The 14,703-nt window shown below is 43.9% G+C and overlaps 1 protein-coding gene across 4 annotated transcripts in view; it reads right to left on the bottom strand.

Moving 5' to 3' along the window:
• TBC1D24 (TBC1 domain family member 24) overlaps positions 1–14,703 on the bottom strand; it is a 31,579-nt gene that overhangs the window by 2,786 nt on the left and 14,090 nt on the right. For 3 of the 4 annotated variants that reach the window (XM_069983970.1, XM_069983969.1, XM_069983968.1), the window contains exons 2-5: positions 10,345–11,369; positions 9,762–9,779; positions 4,047–4,205; positions 790–853 (exon numbers count right to left, since the gene is read on the bottom strand). In XM_069983970.1, the coding sequence (XP_069840071.1) occupies positions 790–853; positions 4,047–4,205; positions 9,762–9,779; positions 10,345–11,309 (1,206 nt within the window). In that variant the 5' untranslated portion in view covers positions 11,310–11,369. The remainder of the gene's footprint in view (positions 1–789; positions 854–4,046; positions 4,206–9,761; positions 9,780–10,344; positions 11,370–14,703) is intronic. The other variant, XM_069983971.1, reaches the window with a different exon arrangement.

The following is a 14,703-nucleotide window of genomic DNA, read 5'->3' as shown; positions in this document are numbered from 1 at the left end:
CATCTGTTCGCAAGGTCCATCTTGAGGAAAAAGGAGATGTATGGAGTCCATATGCCAATGATGCAACGTGTGCCAGTATTCCGGGGTAGGACTGATCTCTCAGCATATAATTGAAATAAAAGGTGAGATAACCGCAACCATAGCATAAAATAGCAATAAACAGACCAGCAATATGGCCAAAAAGGAGAGGGCTGAGTGATAAGATGATCAGAAAACAGTAAGGGGCGGGGAGGAGGAGGCAAAACAACAACAACAACAACAACAAAAAAAAAACAAGATGTGAAAGCAAAAAAAAATAAAATAAAAAAATCAGTCCATTTGAGCCACCCATTCAGCAATGGAAGGAGCAACTGTGGACTTCCAATGTCTGGGGATGACAGTTCTTGTCAAAAAGTGGCGGAGCAACCCTTTCTTGGCAGTGGAGGAGGGGCCAGGAATGAGAGACGGCAGAGCCTTGGACTAGGGGAGGGAGTAACATCCTCATCAGTGACCTGCATGTAAATATCAACAAGTGCTCTCCAAAAAGGATGGAACAAGCCCACCAGATGTGAAGCATTGAGCCTATATCCACCGCCAACTTGAATCCAACACATCTGGATAAAAATTGCTGATGTGTTTGGGGGCACCAATACTATTGCATTAAGATTTTGATGTTTTTAGAAAAACATCTGCCTATCCTCTACCTGTCCCCATCTACAGCTCGGAGCATCATTTACAGCGGATAGATTCCCTTTAGTACTGCTTTATATACAAATAAAAGTAGTAGACACATATTGACTGATTACTCGCCTCTTGGTTGCTGGATTTGATGAGAAGCAGGGTGGGCTCATGTCCTTCACAGTGCATGTAAAACCTGACAACAAGAGTACTGGGATTAGACCATGGGCAAAATAGTCTGCAGGAGTGCTTAGAATAACCCTTTCCTTGTCTTCTTAAACAACACCTTGTAAAGTCAGTGTAGCAGTAACCTCTTTTCCCTCCAAACGCCATCTATACCAGCGTACTGGGAAAATCATCAGCCAGGAACAGTGCAGCCTTTTCAGTGTACTTTCACCAGCACTATATCATGACATAGTACAGAGGAATAGGTCTTGTGAATAGACAGGCAACTATGGGAGGAAGTAAGTTTAACCTCTTTAGGACGGAGCCAATTTTCGTTTTTTCCTCCTTGTGCTTAAAAGGCCATAGCACTTGCATTTTTCCACCTAGAAACCCACATGAGCCCTTATTTTTTGCGCCACTAATTGTACTTTGCAATGACAGGCTGAATTTTTGCATAAAGTACACTGCGAAACCAGAAAAAAATTCAATGTGTGGTGAAAGTGAACAAAAAAAAAAAAACACAAAAAAAACACATTACTTTTATTTGGGGGGGGGGGGGGGGGGGGGTTGGGGTTATTGTTTTTACACCGTTCGCCCTGGGGTAAAACTGACTTGTTATGCATGTTCCTCAAGTCGTTACGATTAATAACATGTATAACTTTTCTTTTATCTGATGGCTTGTAAAAAATTCAAACCATTGTTAACAAATATATGTTCCTTAAAATCGCTCTGTTCCCAAGCTTATAATGCTTTTATCCTTTGGTCTATGGGGCTGTGTCAGGTGTCATTTTTTGCGCCATGATGTTTACTTTCTATCGGTACCTTGATTGCGCATATGTGACTTTTTGATCGCTTTTTATTACAATTCTTCTGGATTTGATGCGACCAAAAATGCGCAATTCTGCACTTTTTTTTGCGCTTATGCCGTTAACCGTGCGAGATCAGAAATGTGATTAATAGTTTGGGCGATTACTTACGCGGCGATAGCAAACATGTTTATTTATTTACTTTTATTTAAAACATGGGAAAAAGGGGGGTGATTCAAACTTTTATTAGGGGAGGGGGCTTTTTATTGATAACACTTTTTTTTTACACTTTTACTAGAAGCTCCCCTGGGGGACTTTTAGTATAAGTATACTGATCTCTCATTGAGATCTTTGCTGTATATCGTCTGCTGCAGCCGAAAGCATCTGAGTGCAGAGTCGGGATCAGCGCCATTTTCGGAGACCCCGGCCGGAGCAGGATGTGTGGATAGCTCCTCCGGGACAATGTCCAGGAGGAGCGATCCACCTCCACTAGACACCAGGGACGGCTGCATGCAGTGATTGGATGCAGCTGTCAACTTTGACAGCTGCATCAGATTACTGAATTAGCAGGCACGGCGATCAGACCTACCCGCTAATAGCCGCGGTCCCGGGCTACACGCGACACCTGGGATTGTGGTGGTTCAGAGTGGGGTCGCCGCGTGGCCCCGCTCTGAACCCCTCTTAAGGACGCATGACGTACGGGTACGTCATGCGTCCTTAAGAGGTTAAAGTGTCACTGTTGTGAATTTTTTTTTTGCGGATATCAGTAGTACAGGTGATTTTAAGAAACTTTGTATTTGGGTTTATTAGCCAAAAAATGCATTTTCATCATGAAAAAAAGTTTGAAGCTCTCCCCCCAGTCTTCATGGTTCTTTTATGGAGAGGGGAGGGGTGGAGGGAGATGAGGCACCAAAACAGGACAACAAAGATACAGCTACATCACCGGGCTATCTCCTCTAAAGTCAGCACTGACCTCTCTGACCTCTAAATATTGGCTTTCACACAGCTCCCACTGTGTAATCCTTTGTTCTCTGCTGGCGACTAATCTCCCTCCTCCTCTCTCCATAGGTTATACAGTGATAATGTGCAGTGAATGAGAGAGAGGAGGGGGGGGGGGGACCTGGGGAAAGGCTTTCTGAATGCAGATAATGGCATATTTGCCTAATAAATCCAATTACAAAAAATTCTTAAAATCGCCTGTACTATGGATTTCTGGGGGACAGTGACACTTTTTCAGCCCTGGTCCTGCCCCTGAAATAGAGAGAATGATGTACACCTAGGAGGGGCTTAACAGCAGCAAGAGCCCACCCAAAAGTCCCCTTGTCACCAATCTAATAAAACCCTTCAAGATTTTAAAAGTCTTTTGAAATAATCGGTCCGCTTTAATTCACGCAACACATTTCCTCCTTTAAAGAAATATTAAAGAGTGTTCTGGAGGCGGAAGTCAACACAATAACGTACAGAAGAACACAAGTTAAGGAATTTATGAAGGTTGAATAACACCAAGAAGCCTTCAGGTGCTGTTGAAAAGAGTCTAAAATAGACTGAATACAGTGCCACAAAATAGCGGCATAACCATACAATGCAAGTAACAATGGTAAGGCCCATACAATCACTACGGGGAATACACCAGGATAAAGCAGGAGAAACCCCACACAGATGTGTAATGTGTACTCTACCACAGTGCTTCTCAAACTGTGAGGCGGCCCTCACCAGTGAGGCGCCCCCTAGTTGTTAGTGAGGCCCAGCTGGGGAGCCAGTTTTCACAAAGTAACTATGATCTGCACTGTCCTTTTGCTATTTACAAAAATCTCCATTTCAGCAACATTAATTTATTTTGTACTTAATATATTAGTATCTAGAGCTTGGGAGACAGGTGAAAGGCGGCCCTAGCATTATTTTCAGCTTTTAAATGGACTTTCACCACAGATTGTGAGGCCCAGGCGTCCTCTTGGTCAGTCTGGTAAGGCCCAGGCATTGCCTTGGTCTGTTGGATGAGGTTCCAGTAAAAGTTTGAGAAGCGCTGCTCTACCATATGTTACATGTGTTTGCCAACAACGGCAGTCTTTTATTTTCAGCTTTTGTTCCTCCTTTATAAACGGTGTCGACCAACGAAAGCCATTCCCTATCCACATGATCTGGGATAAGTGTCTGATCGACGGGGGGGGGACAACTTTTGCAACCCCCAATAATAATAAAAATGGAGGTCCAAGCATGCTGCACTCCAACTGTATAGGTGATGATGGTCTTTCAAACCCCTTTGGAAAATGTTAGAACTATGGGAGTATGTGTTTGAAAGTAGGCAAGAAAAAAAAATAAAAAAGTAAAATACCTATTTAGTAATCTGCATTATAGTATGCTTTCCATCCCCAACCCACCACAATACAAACAGAAGGTCTGTACTCACAGACCACTGACCTGCTTAGGCTGTTGCCATGTTCTAGATTGGTATAAAGCAATAGCGGCTGACTGAGGGCAAACCTCTCCGGGATCCAGGACCATATGTCTTTCATTTCTTTCACGCTCACAATCTCAGACTTGAAGTTTTCTGCATGGACAGCCAGGTGGACATTCTGTCTGTCAGAAACATGGAGGGGAAAAGATCATTAGGAAGAAGAAGGCGGCAATGCCGACACCATATCGGGGCGGCTACAAGGCACAGAAGACTGCATCATTTTCTCAGGGAAGTATTGTTTGTATAAAACTTGGTAAAAGCTTGACGCCCTTACAGGGGATCTGTGCTCCAGCCATGCCAATACCAGACCTGAAGCATGCAGCAAGCTATGTATATATAAGCCTGATCCTTCCGCCAGGAACACCCATCCAATGCATGGATGGATGATACACCCATTTATATATACAGGTATTTTTACATCTGGTATTGCAGCTCTGCCCCATGATAGGAGCTATGGCACATGCAACAAGTTAGTATAAGCATGGAGAAGATAGAGGACCGAGCGAGCCCCTCACTATGATTGTGTATGGGATCAGCCATGCAACATGGAACAATAAGCTGGGATTGGGTGTCATACAGAGTTTCTCAGACAACCTCTGCGTCACTGGAATTGAACAAAGGTTCTTGTAAATGCCCTTGTAAATCTATAAAGATAACATAAAAGATTCATTACGCGACATTGTCTGGGATATGGACGCATCGCTGAATAAACAGCTGTCCCAGTCACAGTGACTTGTTCCTGCAACAATAGTGGCATCACCTAGAAAAGGTTGGACCATTTAGCACAGCTCAATACCTTTTGAGCACGAACATTTACAGTACTGGCTCCATGTGAAAGCCCCCTAAATCTGAACCCAGACCTGCACAAACTGTCCTGGATGCCGGCTAGTGTCTGGACTAGGTTTCTTTAAAGATTAGGTCCCAAGGGATAGAAAAAAAAAGTTATTCTCACTTTACCCCAATACCTATGTTGGTTGTCGCTTTCCTGTGTAAGTGCTCATTACTATAATATTAAAACCCCTTAAGGTCAAAGCCTATTTTCGTTTTTGCGCTTTTGCTTATTCCATTTTAAGTTTAAAAGTCCATAGCGCTTGCATTTTTTCACCTAGAGACGTATATGAGCGCTTATTTTTTGCGAAACCAATTGTACTTTGCAATGACAGGCATTATTTTTCCATAACATATGCTGCGAAACCGGAAAAAAATCATTTGTGCTGTCAAATTGAAAAAAAAAACGAATTTGTTTTGATTTCGGGGAGTTTTGCATTTACGCCGTCCGTCCTATGGTAAAACTGACTTGTTATGCATGTTCCTCAAGTCGTTACGATTACTATGATATATAACATGTATAACTTATATTGTATCTGATGGCCTGTAAAAAATTCAAACCATTGTTAACAAATATACGTTCCTTAAAATCGCTCCATTCCCAGGCTTATAGCGCTTTTATCCTTTAATCTATGGGGCTGTGTGAGGTGTCAGTTTTTGCGCCATGATGTGTTCTTTCTATCGGTACCTTGATTGCGCATATACGACTTTTTGATGGTTTTTTTATTACATTTTTTCTGGATTTGATGCAACCAAAAATGTGCAATTTTGCACTTTGGAATTTTTTTGCGCTGACGCCGTTTACCGTGCGAGATCAGGAATGTGATTAATTAATAGTTCGGGCGATTACGCGCGCGGCGATACTAAATATGTTTATTTATTTATTTATTAATTTATATTTATAAAATGGGAAAAGGGGGGGTGATTTGGACTTATTAGGGGAGGGGATTTTTTATTAATAAAAACACTTTTTTACTGTAACTAGAAGCCCCCCTGGGGGACTTTTATATAGACAGCACTGATCTCTCATAGAGATCAATGCTGTGTATATACACAGCAAAGATCGATTAGATCGGTCATAGATTACTATGGCCTGCTGCAGGCCATAGCAATCTATTGCCGAGCCGGGATCAGCGTCATTCCGACGCTGAGGCCCGGCACGGGCAGAACAACGGTTCTCCCCCCCGCGATCGCATCGCGGGGGGGAGATCAGTCCCACTAGACACCAGGGATGCACGGAGGAAAGCCTCTAAATGCAGCTGTCAGGTTTGACAGCTGCACTTAGAGGCTTAATTAGCCGGCGCGGCAACGGGACCCGCGCCGGCTAATAGAGGCACTGCCCGGCTGCACGTGTCAGCCGGGATCAGCGCCGTTCAGACCGCGGTCCCGGCGGGACCCCGCTCTGAACACCCCGAGCGGCACCATGACGTATCAGATACATCATGGGTCGCTAAGGGGTTAAAGAGCTGACTGGTGATTTTACCATGGCCTAGGCTGACTCACTGCTAACTATGCTGAAACAGCAGGGGTATAACCTGCCCATACCACATCACTGAAAGCTGTATAGTGCTAAGATAATGGAAAGCTTAAAGCGTAACTGTCATTTCAGGGCCATTTTTCTGAAAACATTAAATATCAACAGTACAAGCGATTTTAAGAAACTCTGTAATAGGTTTTATGTACTAAAAGAGTTTCCTTCTGGACTGAAAAAGCAATCTCCCAGCCTCCCCCCTTCCTTCAGATGAAGCAGGATTTCTGTCTCCATTATGTGGCTATGGAGAGGGGAGGGGCTGTTAGGAGTGACTGAGCACGGAGGATTTCTGCACAGCACAACACCCTGCAATCTTCTCTCAGTAAGTTCATAGATAAGCACTGACCTTTCTGACCCCAGAATCCTGCGTTTTAGGTGCCCAGAGAGTCTACAAACAGCTGACCTTCATGTCACCTCTTCCTGCTCACTCATCTCCCTCGGCCCCTCCCCCCTTCATAGGCTTACAATGGAGAGAGCAGAACCAGTCTTCACTGGCTTCTCTGTAATGAAGACGGATTTGCCTGATAATGCACAGATAAGAAGTCAGGGGGGGAGGCTGGGAGATTGCTTCTTGAGTACAGAAGGAGGCTTTTTTGGCTGATGAAACCTATTACAGAGTTTCTTAAAATCGCTTAGACTACTGATTTCTGCAATAAAAAAAAAACACATGACAGTTACGCTTTAAAGAAGCATTCTGGACATTTTTTTTTATTTGTGCCCCCCACTGTGCGCTGGCGTGTATACTCACCAGCGAAGATCAGTGTTGCGCTGCTTCGTTCCAGTCCTGCGTCGCCGTTCACGTCACAGCTCTTTTGTCTCCATGTTGATTGAAGGCCAGAAGTCACACTCCACTGTGTGTATGGGACCCGGCCCCTTTAACCCCCCCCGAGCATACATTACCTGCTCGGCGCCGCAGCTGTGTGTGACGCTCCCGGCTCCCCTCGCTCCCTATCAGCCGGCTGATTGCCTGATGGGGAGCGAGGGGAGTCGGGAGAGTCACACACAACCGCGGCACAGAGCAGGTAATGTATGCTTGGGGCCAGGGCTGCGGGCGGGCGGCCGGGAGTTTAAAGGGGCTGGGTCCCACACACGCAGCGGAGTCGCTGCGTGTATGAGACCCATGCAGCTTCACAGTACAGGATCCGCAGCGGATTTCCTTGCAAACTCGCAGCATGAAATCCGTTGCAGATACAGTACGTGTGAAGCTACCCTTAATTCCAGCTCTGTGTTGCGGCATTCCTCAGTTATTATTACTAGAAATGCATGACTAAATAGGCAAGTAGGCATTACCAGTTCGGGGAGGGGTTTTGTTGTCTGTACAATCTGGCACGGTCAGCTGTGACTGGAATTAAAGGGGTTGTCCAGCGGAAAACATTTTCTTTCAAATCAACTGGTGTCAGAAAGTTATATAGATTTGTAATTTTCTTCTATTAAAAATTCTCAAGTCTTCCCATACTTATTAGCTGCTATATGTCATGCAGGAGGACATGTTATTTTCAGTCTGACACTGTGTTCTCTGTGGACATCTATGGCCAAGAAAGGAACTGTCCAGAGCAGGAGAGGTTTTCTATGGGGATTCATAGAAAACCGAGACACAGTTCCTTTCTCAGCCAGAGATGTCAGCAGAGAGCACTGTGTCAGACTGAAAACAACATTTCCTCCTGCATGACATACAGCAGCTAATAAGTATGAGAAGACTTGAGATTTTTTAATAGAAGTAAATTACAAATCTGTATAACTTTCTGACAGCAGTTGATTTGAAAGAAAAAGATTTTCGCTGGACAACCTCTTTAATTCGTGTAGGGACACACACCCAAGTAGCAACACCCAGTTGGCAATTTCGTTGAATAGATCTCTAATAGGAATCATTAAAGAACAGAACTAGATTTAAAAAAAAAAAAAACCTGCAGCACATTGCCCCCCTTTGAGAAACTGGTGGATAGGAACGACCTAGCTAATACTGAACGCTTCTTTTTCATGAAAGTTTGTCACCTTTTGCTGACCCACTTGGGATCGCTCACTGTCTCTAAACAGGCAGCATTTGAGCAATTGATGCGTATGGGTACATCCACCAAAGGGTTGATTTCGGCTATATGTAATTAATTCCCCTGTTGGCGATACCCTTGTTAGGTACAAATACATTGACAGTTGGGAGGCAGTGTTGGGTAGACAGCTTTCACCTGAGTGTTGGAGCATTATCTGGCATATGGCGGCAACATCATCTATTTGTACAAGAGTTAAAGAGCGGAGATCCCTAGAACGTTTAATGGCTTTGTTAAACAATAAACCAGATACCTCTGACCAAATAGGGTCACCCTGGAATTACCACTTCCTTCCCAATATCACGTGAATTGACAGAATCTTGAATCCTCCCCCCCATATTCCCCTTGTATTTTTAAGGCCCTATTACACGGGCCGACAGAGGAACAAACGAGCGCTATCAGCGCTCATTTGCTACTCTCGTTCCCTGCTCGCTGCAGCCGCTATTCCACGAGGCAGCAGCGAGTGGGTGAGTCCGGGGGGAGCTGCCCAGGTGATTGCTGATCATCCGTGCAGCCCATAGCATATAGCGGTGGTCCGCTGCCGCCGCTCCTATGCCACGGAGCGATGGCACCAGATCGCTGCTATATGAGTCGTTTGTCTTTCAACAGGTTGAAAGACAAACAACTTCAACGATCAGCAGAAATGAACGATGTCGGCCAATCGTTGCCTTCTATTCCACGGGACGATTATCAGCCGTAACGGCAGATATTGTCCGAATACGGTTGATAATCGTTCCGTGGAATAGTGCCTTTAGTCTATGTCCTTTAAATGTTTTTTGTGTGTTTTTTTATCCTACACAAATGTTATTTGACTGGTGTTCTGAAAGAGGGTAATTGTTCAAGCATTACTATTGTTGTGACCTATGATCAGCTTGGAATGTTTTCCTGCCTTATGATATATTATATTTTTGTATATTTTACAATGAAAAACTAACAAAAATTACATTTAAAAAAAAAAGGAAAAAAAAAAAAAAAAAAAAAAAAAAGCGTTCGAATCAGTAGGGGCCACAGATCCTCTTTAATATACAAAGGATTAAACTGATATACCTAAAACTTACATATCCTGTGTTGCAATGAACAAAAAAACAAACAAAAAAAAAGGTATGCAAAAATGAGTAGCAAACAAATTAGTGTTGAAAGTTTTAATGTTATTGCAGTCTATGGGGGGGGGGGGGGGGGGTTTAGACAGGCAGTACAGCAGGCACTGGGAGAATAAGCAAAAGTTCAAAAGTTAGCTCCAGGGTAAGGAAAAGTAGAGAGACAGCAAGGTCACTTACCGGGCAGGAGACTTTACTCTGGAAAAAGGACAGCAAGAAGCGGAGGAAAGGAAGAATAAAGAGAAAACAGAGAAAGGGGAAAAAGAAAATCTGTCAGTGAAACATTTCACATTAAAACCACTGACCAAACGTTCTACTGACCGAGCCCAATGGAATTTCACCTTGGAAGGAAAATATTCTTTATTCTGAAAGTTCAACACAGAATCACTGAGGTCTACTGCATGGCTACAGACCAGCAAAACAGTAAATCAGCTGTGTAAATGGGTTGATATCCAGGAATCTGCACTTTAGAATGGGTTTCACCCAAGGCTCACACTTATCATTGGAGCAGGTGCAAACCTCTTAAAGGGCATGTCCACTTTTGCAAATAATATTTTTATTTTTTATTTTTATAAATTAACATAATAGCTAGGGATGAGCGCACCTCAAGCATGCTCGAGTTACCCTCATCTCTAGTTATAGCATCAGACCACATGCTTCTGCCAATAAGAGTGGCCACAAAAAGAACGCTATTGTCTAGTGCAGATTCCACAACAGATTCCTATAGGAAAGATATCATTCTTACTATATTTTGGCCACTTACCTTTTCTGTTTTACAGTGATACCTTTCTGCTGGAGAGCTTTTTCGTTTGCCATCTGAAGCAGATGAATTTCTTTCCGGGAGAAGAGCCGTATAGCAAAGGCCTTCTCTAATAACTTTTCTGGAGACACAGACTTGTCGATTTCCCTCACAAATGCCTGGATATCTCCTTTTACATTGTTTGACTCCATTGGTTGGCCTCCTCTTACCTTGTGGAAGAACTTTAGAAGAGCTAAGGCTACCCTGTATAGCACTTTGTAGCCCTCCACCAGAAACACGTCAAACAAACGTGCAATATAAGTAAAGGGCAGGTCTCCGAAAAGCCACCTCTGCCAGTCAGTATAAACTTCCAGGACATCTGCGGATACGGCTACCATGAGCTTGTGAGGTCCCTGACAGTATTTGCCTGCGAGATCACCAAATGTCATGCAGGAGGACTCGAAAGCCAAGAAAGTCTGGTCTACAAGTCGTTTATTTGGGTCATTGCAGGCCAGTATTCTGGAAACACTTTCAAAGCATTCTGCCTCATCCCGACTATAATGGAGGAGAAGGGCCACAATAGATGGAAGGACAGGGCAGAAGGAAATGTCGGGGAACTGGTTTGATATGCACAAGAGTATTTTTCGAACAGCTCCGATGCCTTCAGAGTTTAGACAGTAGCTGGGAACCTGTCGATCATCCACAAACTCCGGCAGAGGTAGAGTACTTGCATTCCGCTTGCCCACTATTTTGCCCACAATGTCTCGATACACGCTAGCGTCGGGTGTGACTGTGCGGCACGGGATCTCCTTTATCAGTTTCTGATACACCTTGGCCCGTAATGAATGGCTTTTTGCCCAGTACCCCTGACGGGACAGCTGTTTTAGCTCCTGGAAATCTGTACAGTTTAATACTTTAGGGCTCTGTTCCTGTCCTCCAGTCTCCATCTTATCCCAGTCCACAAAACTGCCATATTCTGTGTCATCCATGGCTGCCCTTTGGAAGGAAAATCAATTTTCAGGATTTTTATTCTCAGTTCATAGTGTGATCTGAAAAAAGACAAAACAACATTATCAGCCAATAGCATCCCAGGCCAAGCATCTTCTGGTATAGCTCTGTGATGTGCCGTTCCTGTTACTTTTACTAGAAATGTACGACTAAATTGGCAACTAGGAGTTACCATCAGAACTGTGATTTCATTGGGAATACAAGTATTTCCTAAGACAGGTCAGGCACAAGTCATCGTCAAAGGGGTTGGCCACTTTATAGTAAAATTGTTCAGTGTACAGTATTAGTAAATGTACTCACAGCACTTACTGACACCCTCTTCCAGGCTGTGACATACTGTTCTGTATACTAAATGGTGATTCTGTCCTCCACTGAGCCTGTATATCCCTATGGAGGACACAGAAGGAGGGGCATGGTCACATGGTCCTCTATCTTATGGACAGGTTTGCCGTTCAGCCTACAGAGCAGGACAAGAGGGGAGTCTGATTTTAGCATGAATTTAGCATTATGAAGTACACAGGGAGCTGCTGTCAGTATATACCAGTGCTTCCAAACCTTTTCCACCTCGGGGCAACCCTTAGGAAAAATATTTTAGCTCGGGGCACCCCTACCAGAAAATGTTCTATAAAATACAAAAAAACCAAAAAAAAAAAAACACCAGTGACTCACAGGTGACATCTTCTTTGATCTGTGGCATTCACTTTTGTTTTCTTTTCCATTTGCCCCAGACCTCTATGATGATTGCATCCAGCTACAGTTCATCTCTTCAGAACCTGCCAAACATCCATCTTAGGCTCCACACATTTCTAGCAACTTTATTTCCTTTTTCTCTCATGCTGTGCCTCCCATATAGTAATAATGCCCCTGCTGTGCCCCCATATAGTAATAATTCAACCTGTACTGTGCCCCAATATAGTAATAATACCCCTGTTGTGCACCTTATAATAAAAATACTCACTATTGTGCCCTCCCTAATATTAATGCTCCTATTAATGTGCCACTCATGGTAATAATGCCCCCCACATGCTGTTCCCCTCATTAATAATGCCCCCCATGCTGTTCCCCTCAATAATGCTGCCCATGCTGTGCCACTCACAATACTAAGCCCTCCCATGCTGTGCCACTCACTATACTAAGCCCCCCCATGCTGTGCCACTCACTATACCAAGCCCTCCCATGCTGTGCCACTCACAATACTAAGCCCTCCCATGCTGTGCCACTCACAATACTAAGCCCTCCCATGCTGTGCCACTCACAATACTAAGCCCCCCATGCTGTGCCACTCACTATACTAAGCCCTCCCATGCTGTGCCACTCACAATACTAAGCCCCCCCATGCTGTGCCACTCACAATACTAAGCCCCCCCATGCTGTGCCACTCACAATACTTAGCCCCCCCATGCTGTGCCACTCACAATACTAAGCCCCCCCATGCTGTGCCACTCACAATACTAAGCCCCCCATGCTGTCCCACTCACAATACTAAGCCCCCCATGGGATTGAATGTAGGAGCAGGACTCTGACAGGTCCTGCTCCTACATTCATTTCACTTTAATGTTCCGCCTGCTGACTGTGCGGTCGGAACATCAAAGTGATCAGAGCATCCCTAGAAGCTGTGTGGCCGCAGCTTCTAGGGATGCTTAAAATGACAGGTTCCTAATTCCCACCAGATCCCATGGCATCCCTGGCGGGTTCTCCTGGCACCCCGGTTGGGAATCGCTGGTATATACAGTGAGTACACTTAATACTGTACACCGAGCAACTTTACTATGAAGTGGACAACCCCTCTAAAGTCAAATGTCAGAATACAGTAGGAAAAATCTTAGGAATATTAAATGTATCTTGAACTTACTGCAGCTGTCACATTTAGGCCCCTTAAAAAAAAAGCCCAAAAAGTGCAAAGCAACATCTACAAGTATGACACGTCTTATTTATAGAGCTCTCTGAAGGAAACAAAAACAGAACCCAGTGAACCTGTGCGAGCCGCGATAACATCAGCGCTGACCCAGATAATATGATACCCCGGGCTAAAACATTAAACAGGGATGTCCAAACCACATGCAGCGCCAAAGCAACAAGCAGGAACATTTCACCCATACTGCTTACATTAGACCCTGGAAGCTTCACCTTAACTACACAATCCAAGATTTTTATAAACCTGCCTGTTTTTGTTAGATTAACCCTTCTGAATGGTGGCAGGTGATTTTAGTGCTCACTGCTGTTACTGAGCCCAAGAGTCCTCACCATGGTGTACAGCTATTTCTCGCTCCCTCTACATCAGGGGTGGGACCAGAGCTGAAGTTTCCCAGTAGTACATAAATGACTAAATTTTACTTACTTCTTTGGTCAATCAAAGCACATACAGTGGAGAAAAAAAAAAAGTATCTAATATACTGCTGATTGTGCAAGTTTTGGCTAAGCTTGCAGGTAACTATCTTGCACAGTGCACATGCTAAGCCACATCCACTTCCTGTAAATTGTCCTCATCTAGCTGTTACCAGAGTCAGAATTCATCTAACAGATGGAAACAGTTAAGGGAGATACCTAGTGACTTTACAGATATTATTCTGGGGTAAGGAGCTTTTTTTTTCCCCCAAAGTATGTTAGGAATCAATGGCTACTAAATGGATAAATTGTGGGGAAGTAGCTTGAAATGACAGTGCCCAATTAAGCTGGCCATACATTTTAGACATGGGTCAGCTGAAAAAAAAAAAGAAAAAAAAAAGGTCATCTAATCTTGCTAAAAGCTGTGGTTTTGGACAACTTTGTACATGTCTGGCCTTCCCTACACAGGGAACACTTGAACCTGGCAGTCTGAAGATGCACCACATTGACACATAGGTTGAAATCATGATGCAACATCATGCATCAGTTATGCGCTAAATATTGGCACATTTTACGCCAGACACTCCAATGTTTGGCATCTTCCATTGGATGCTTCATGCATGAGGCTTCTCTCTCCTGGAAGTTTCTAAGGGGAAAATCTCTTTGTACATAAGACAACAGAGCCCGTACATTGAGGTTGGGAGGCCTCTGTGCACTGCTGGTACAGGAGTTCTCTGATGAAGTAGTTGCCTTTGGGAGTCTAACCAACTGTTGCGCTGTTCCACTGACAGATCTACTTCCAATTATTTCTGGAGCGGGATGAGAGCGGTAAGAAAAAAAGGGGGAAAAAATTTAAGTTTAAGTGCGGACTACTGGCTCCCAGTTATTATTTTATACCATTAGTAACAACTATTTACGTCTTTTCCATGAGTTGATGGATTTCTGCAAGATGACATACTCCATAAAGCCTTGTTTTTGGCTACAGGAAGATGTTGAGGTTTGTAGTAAAACTGTCAGAGACACAGGATACCAAATTCTACTTAAATTGAT

The sequence above is a fragment of the Dendropsophus ebraccatus genome, chromosome 9, assembly GCF_027789765.1.
Source record: "Dendropsophus ebraccatus isolate aDenEbr1 chromosome 9, aDenEbr1.pat, whole genome shotgun sequence".
Taxonomy (NCBI): Eukaryota; Metazoa; Chordata; class Amphibia; order Anura; family Hylidae; genus Dendropsophus; species Dendropsophus ebraccatus.
This window is presented reverse-complemented; position numbering and strand designations above follow the sequence as displayed.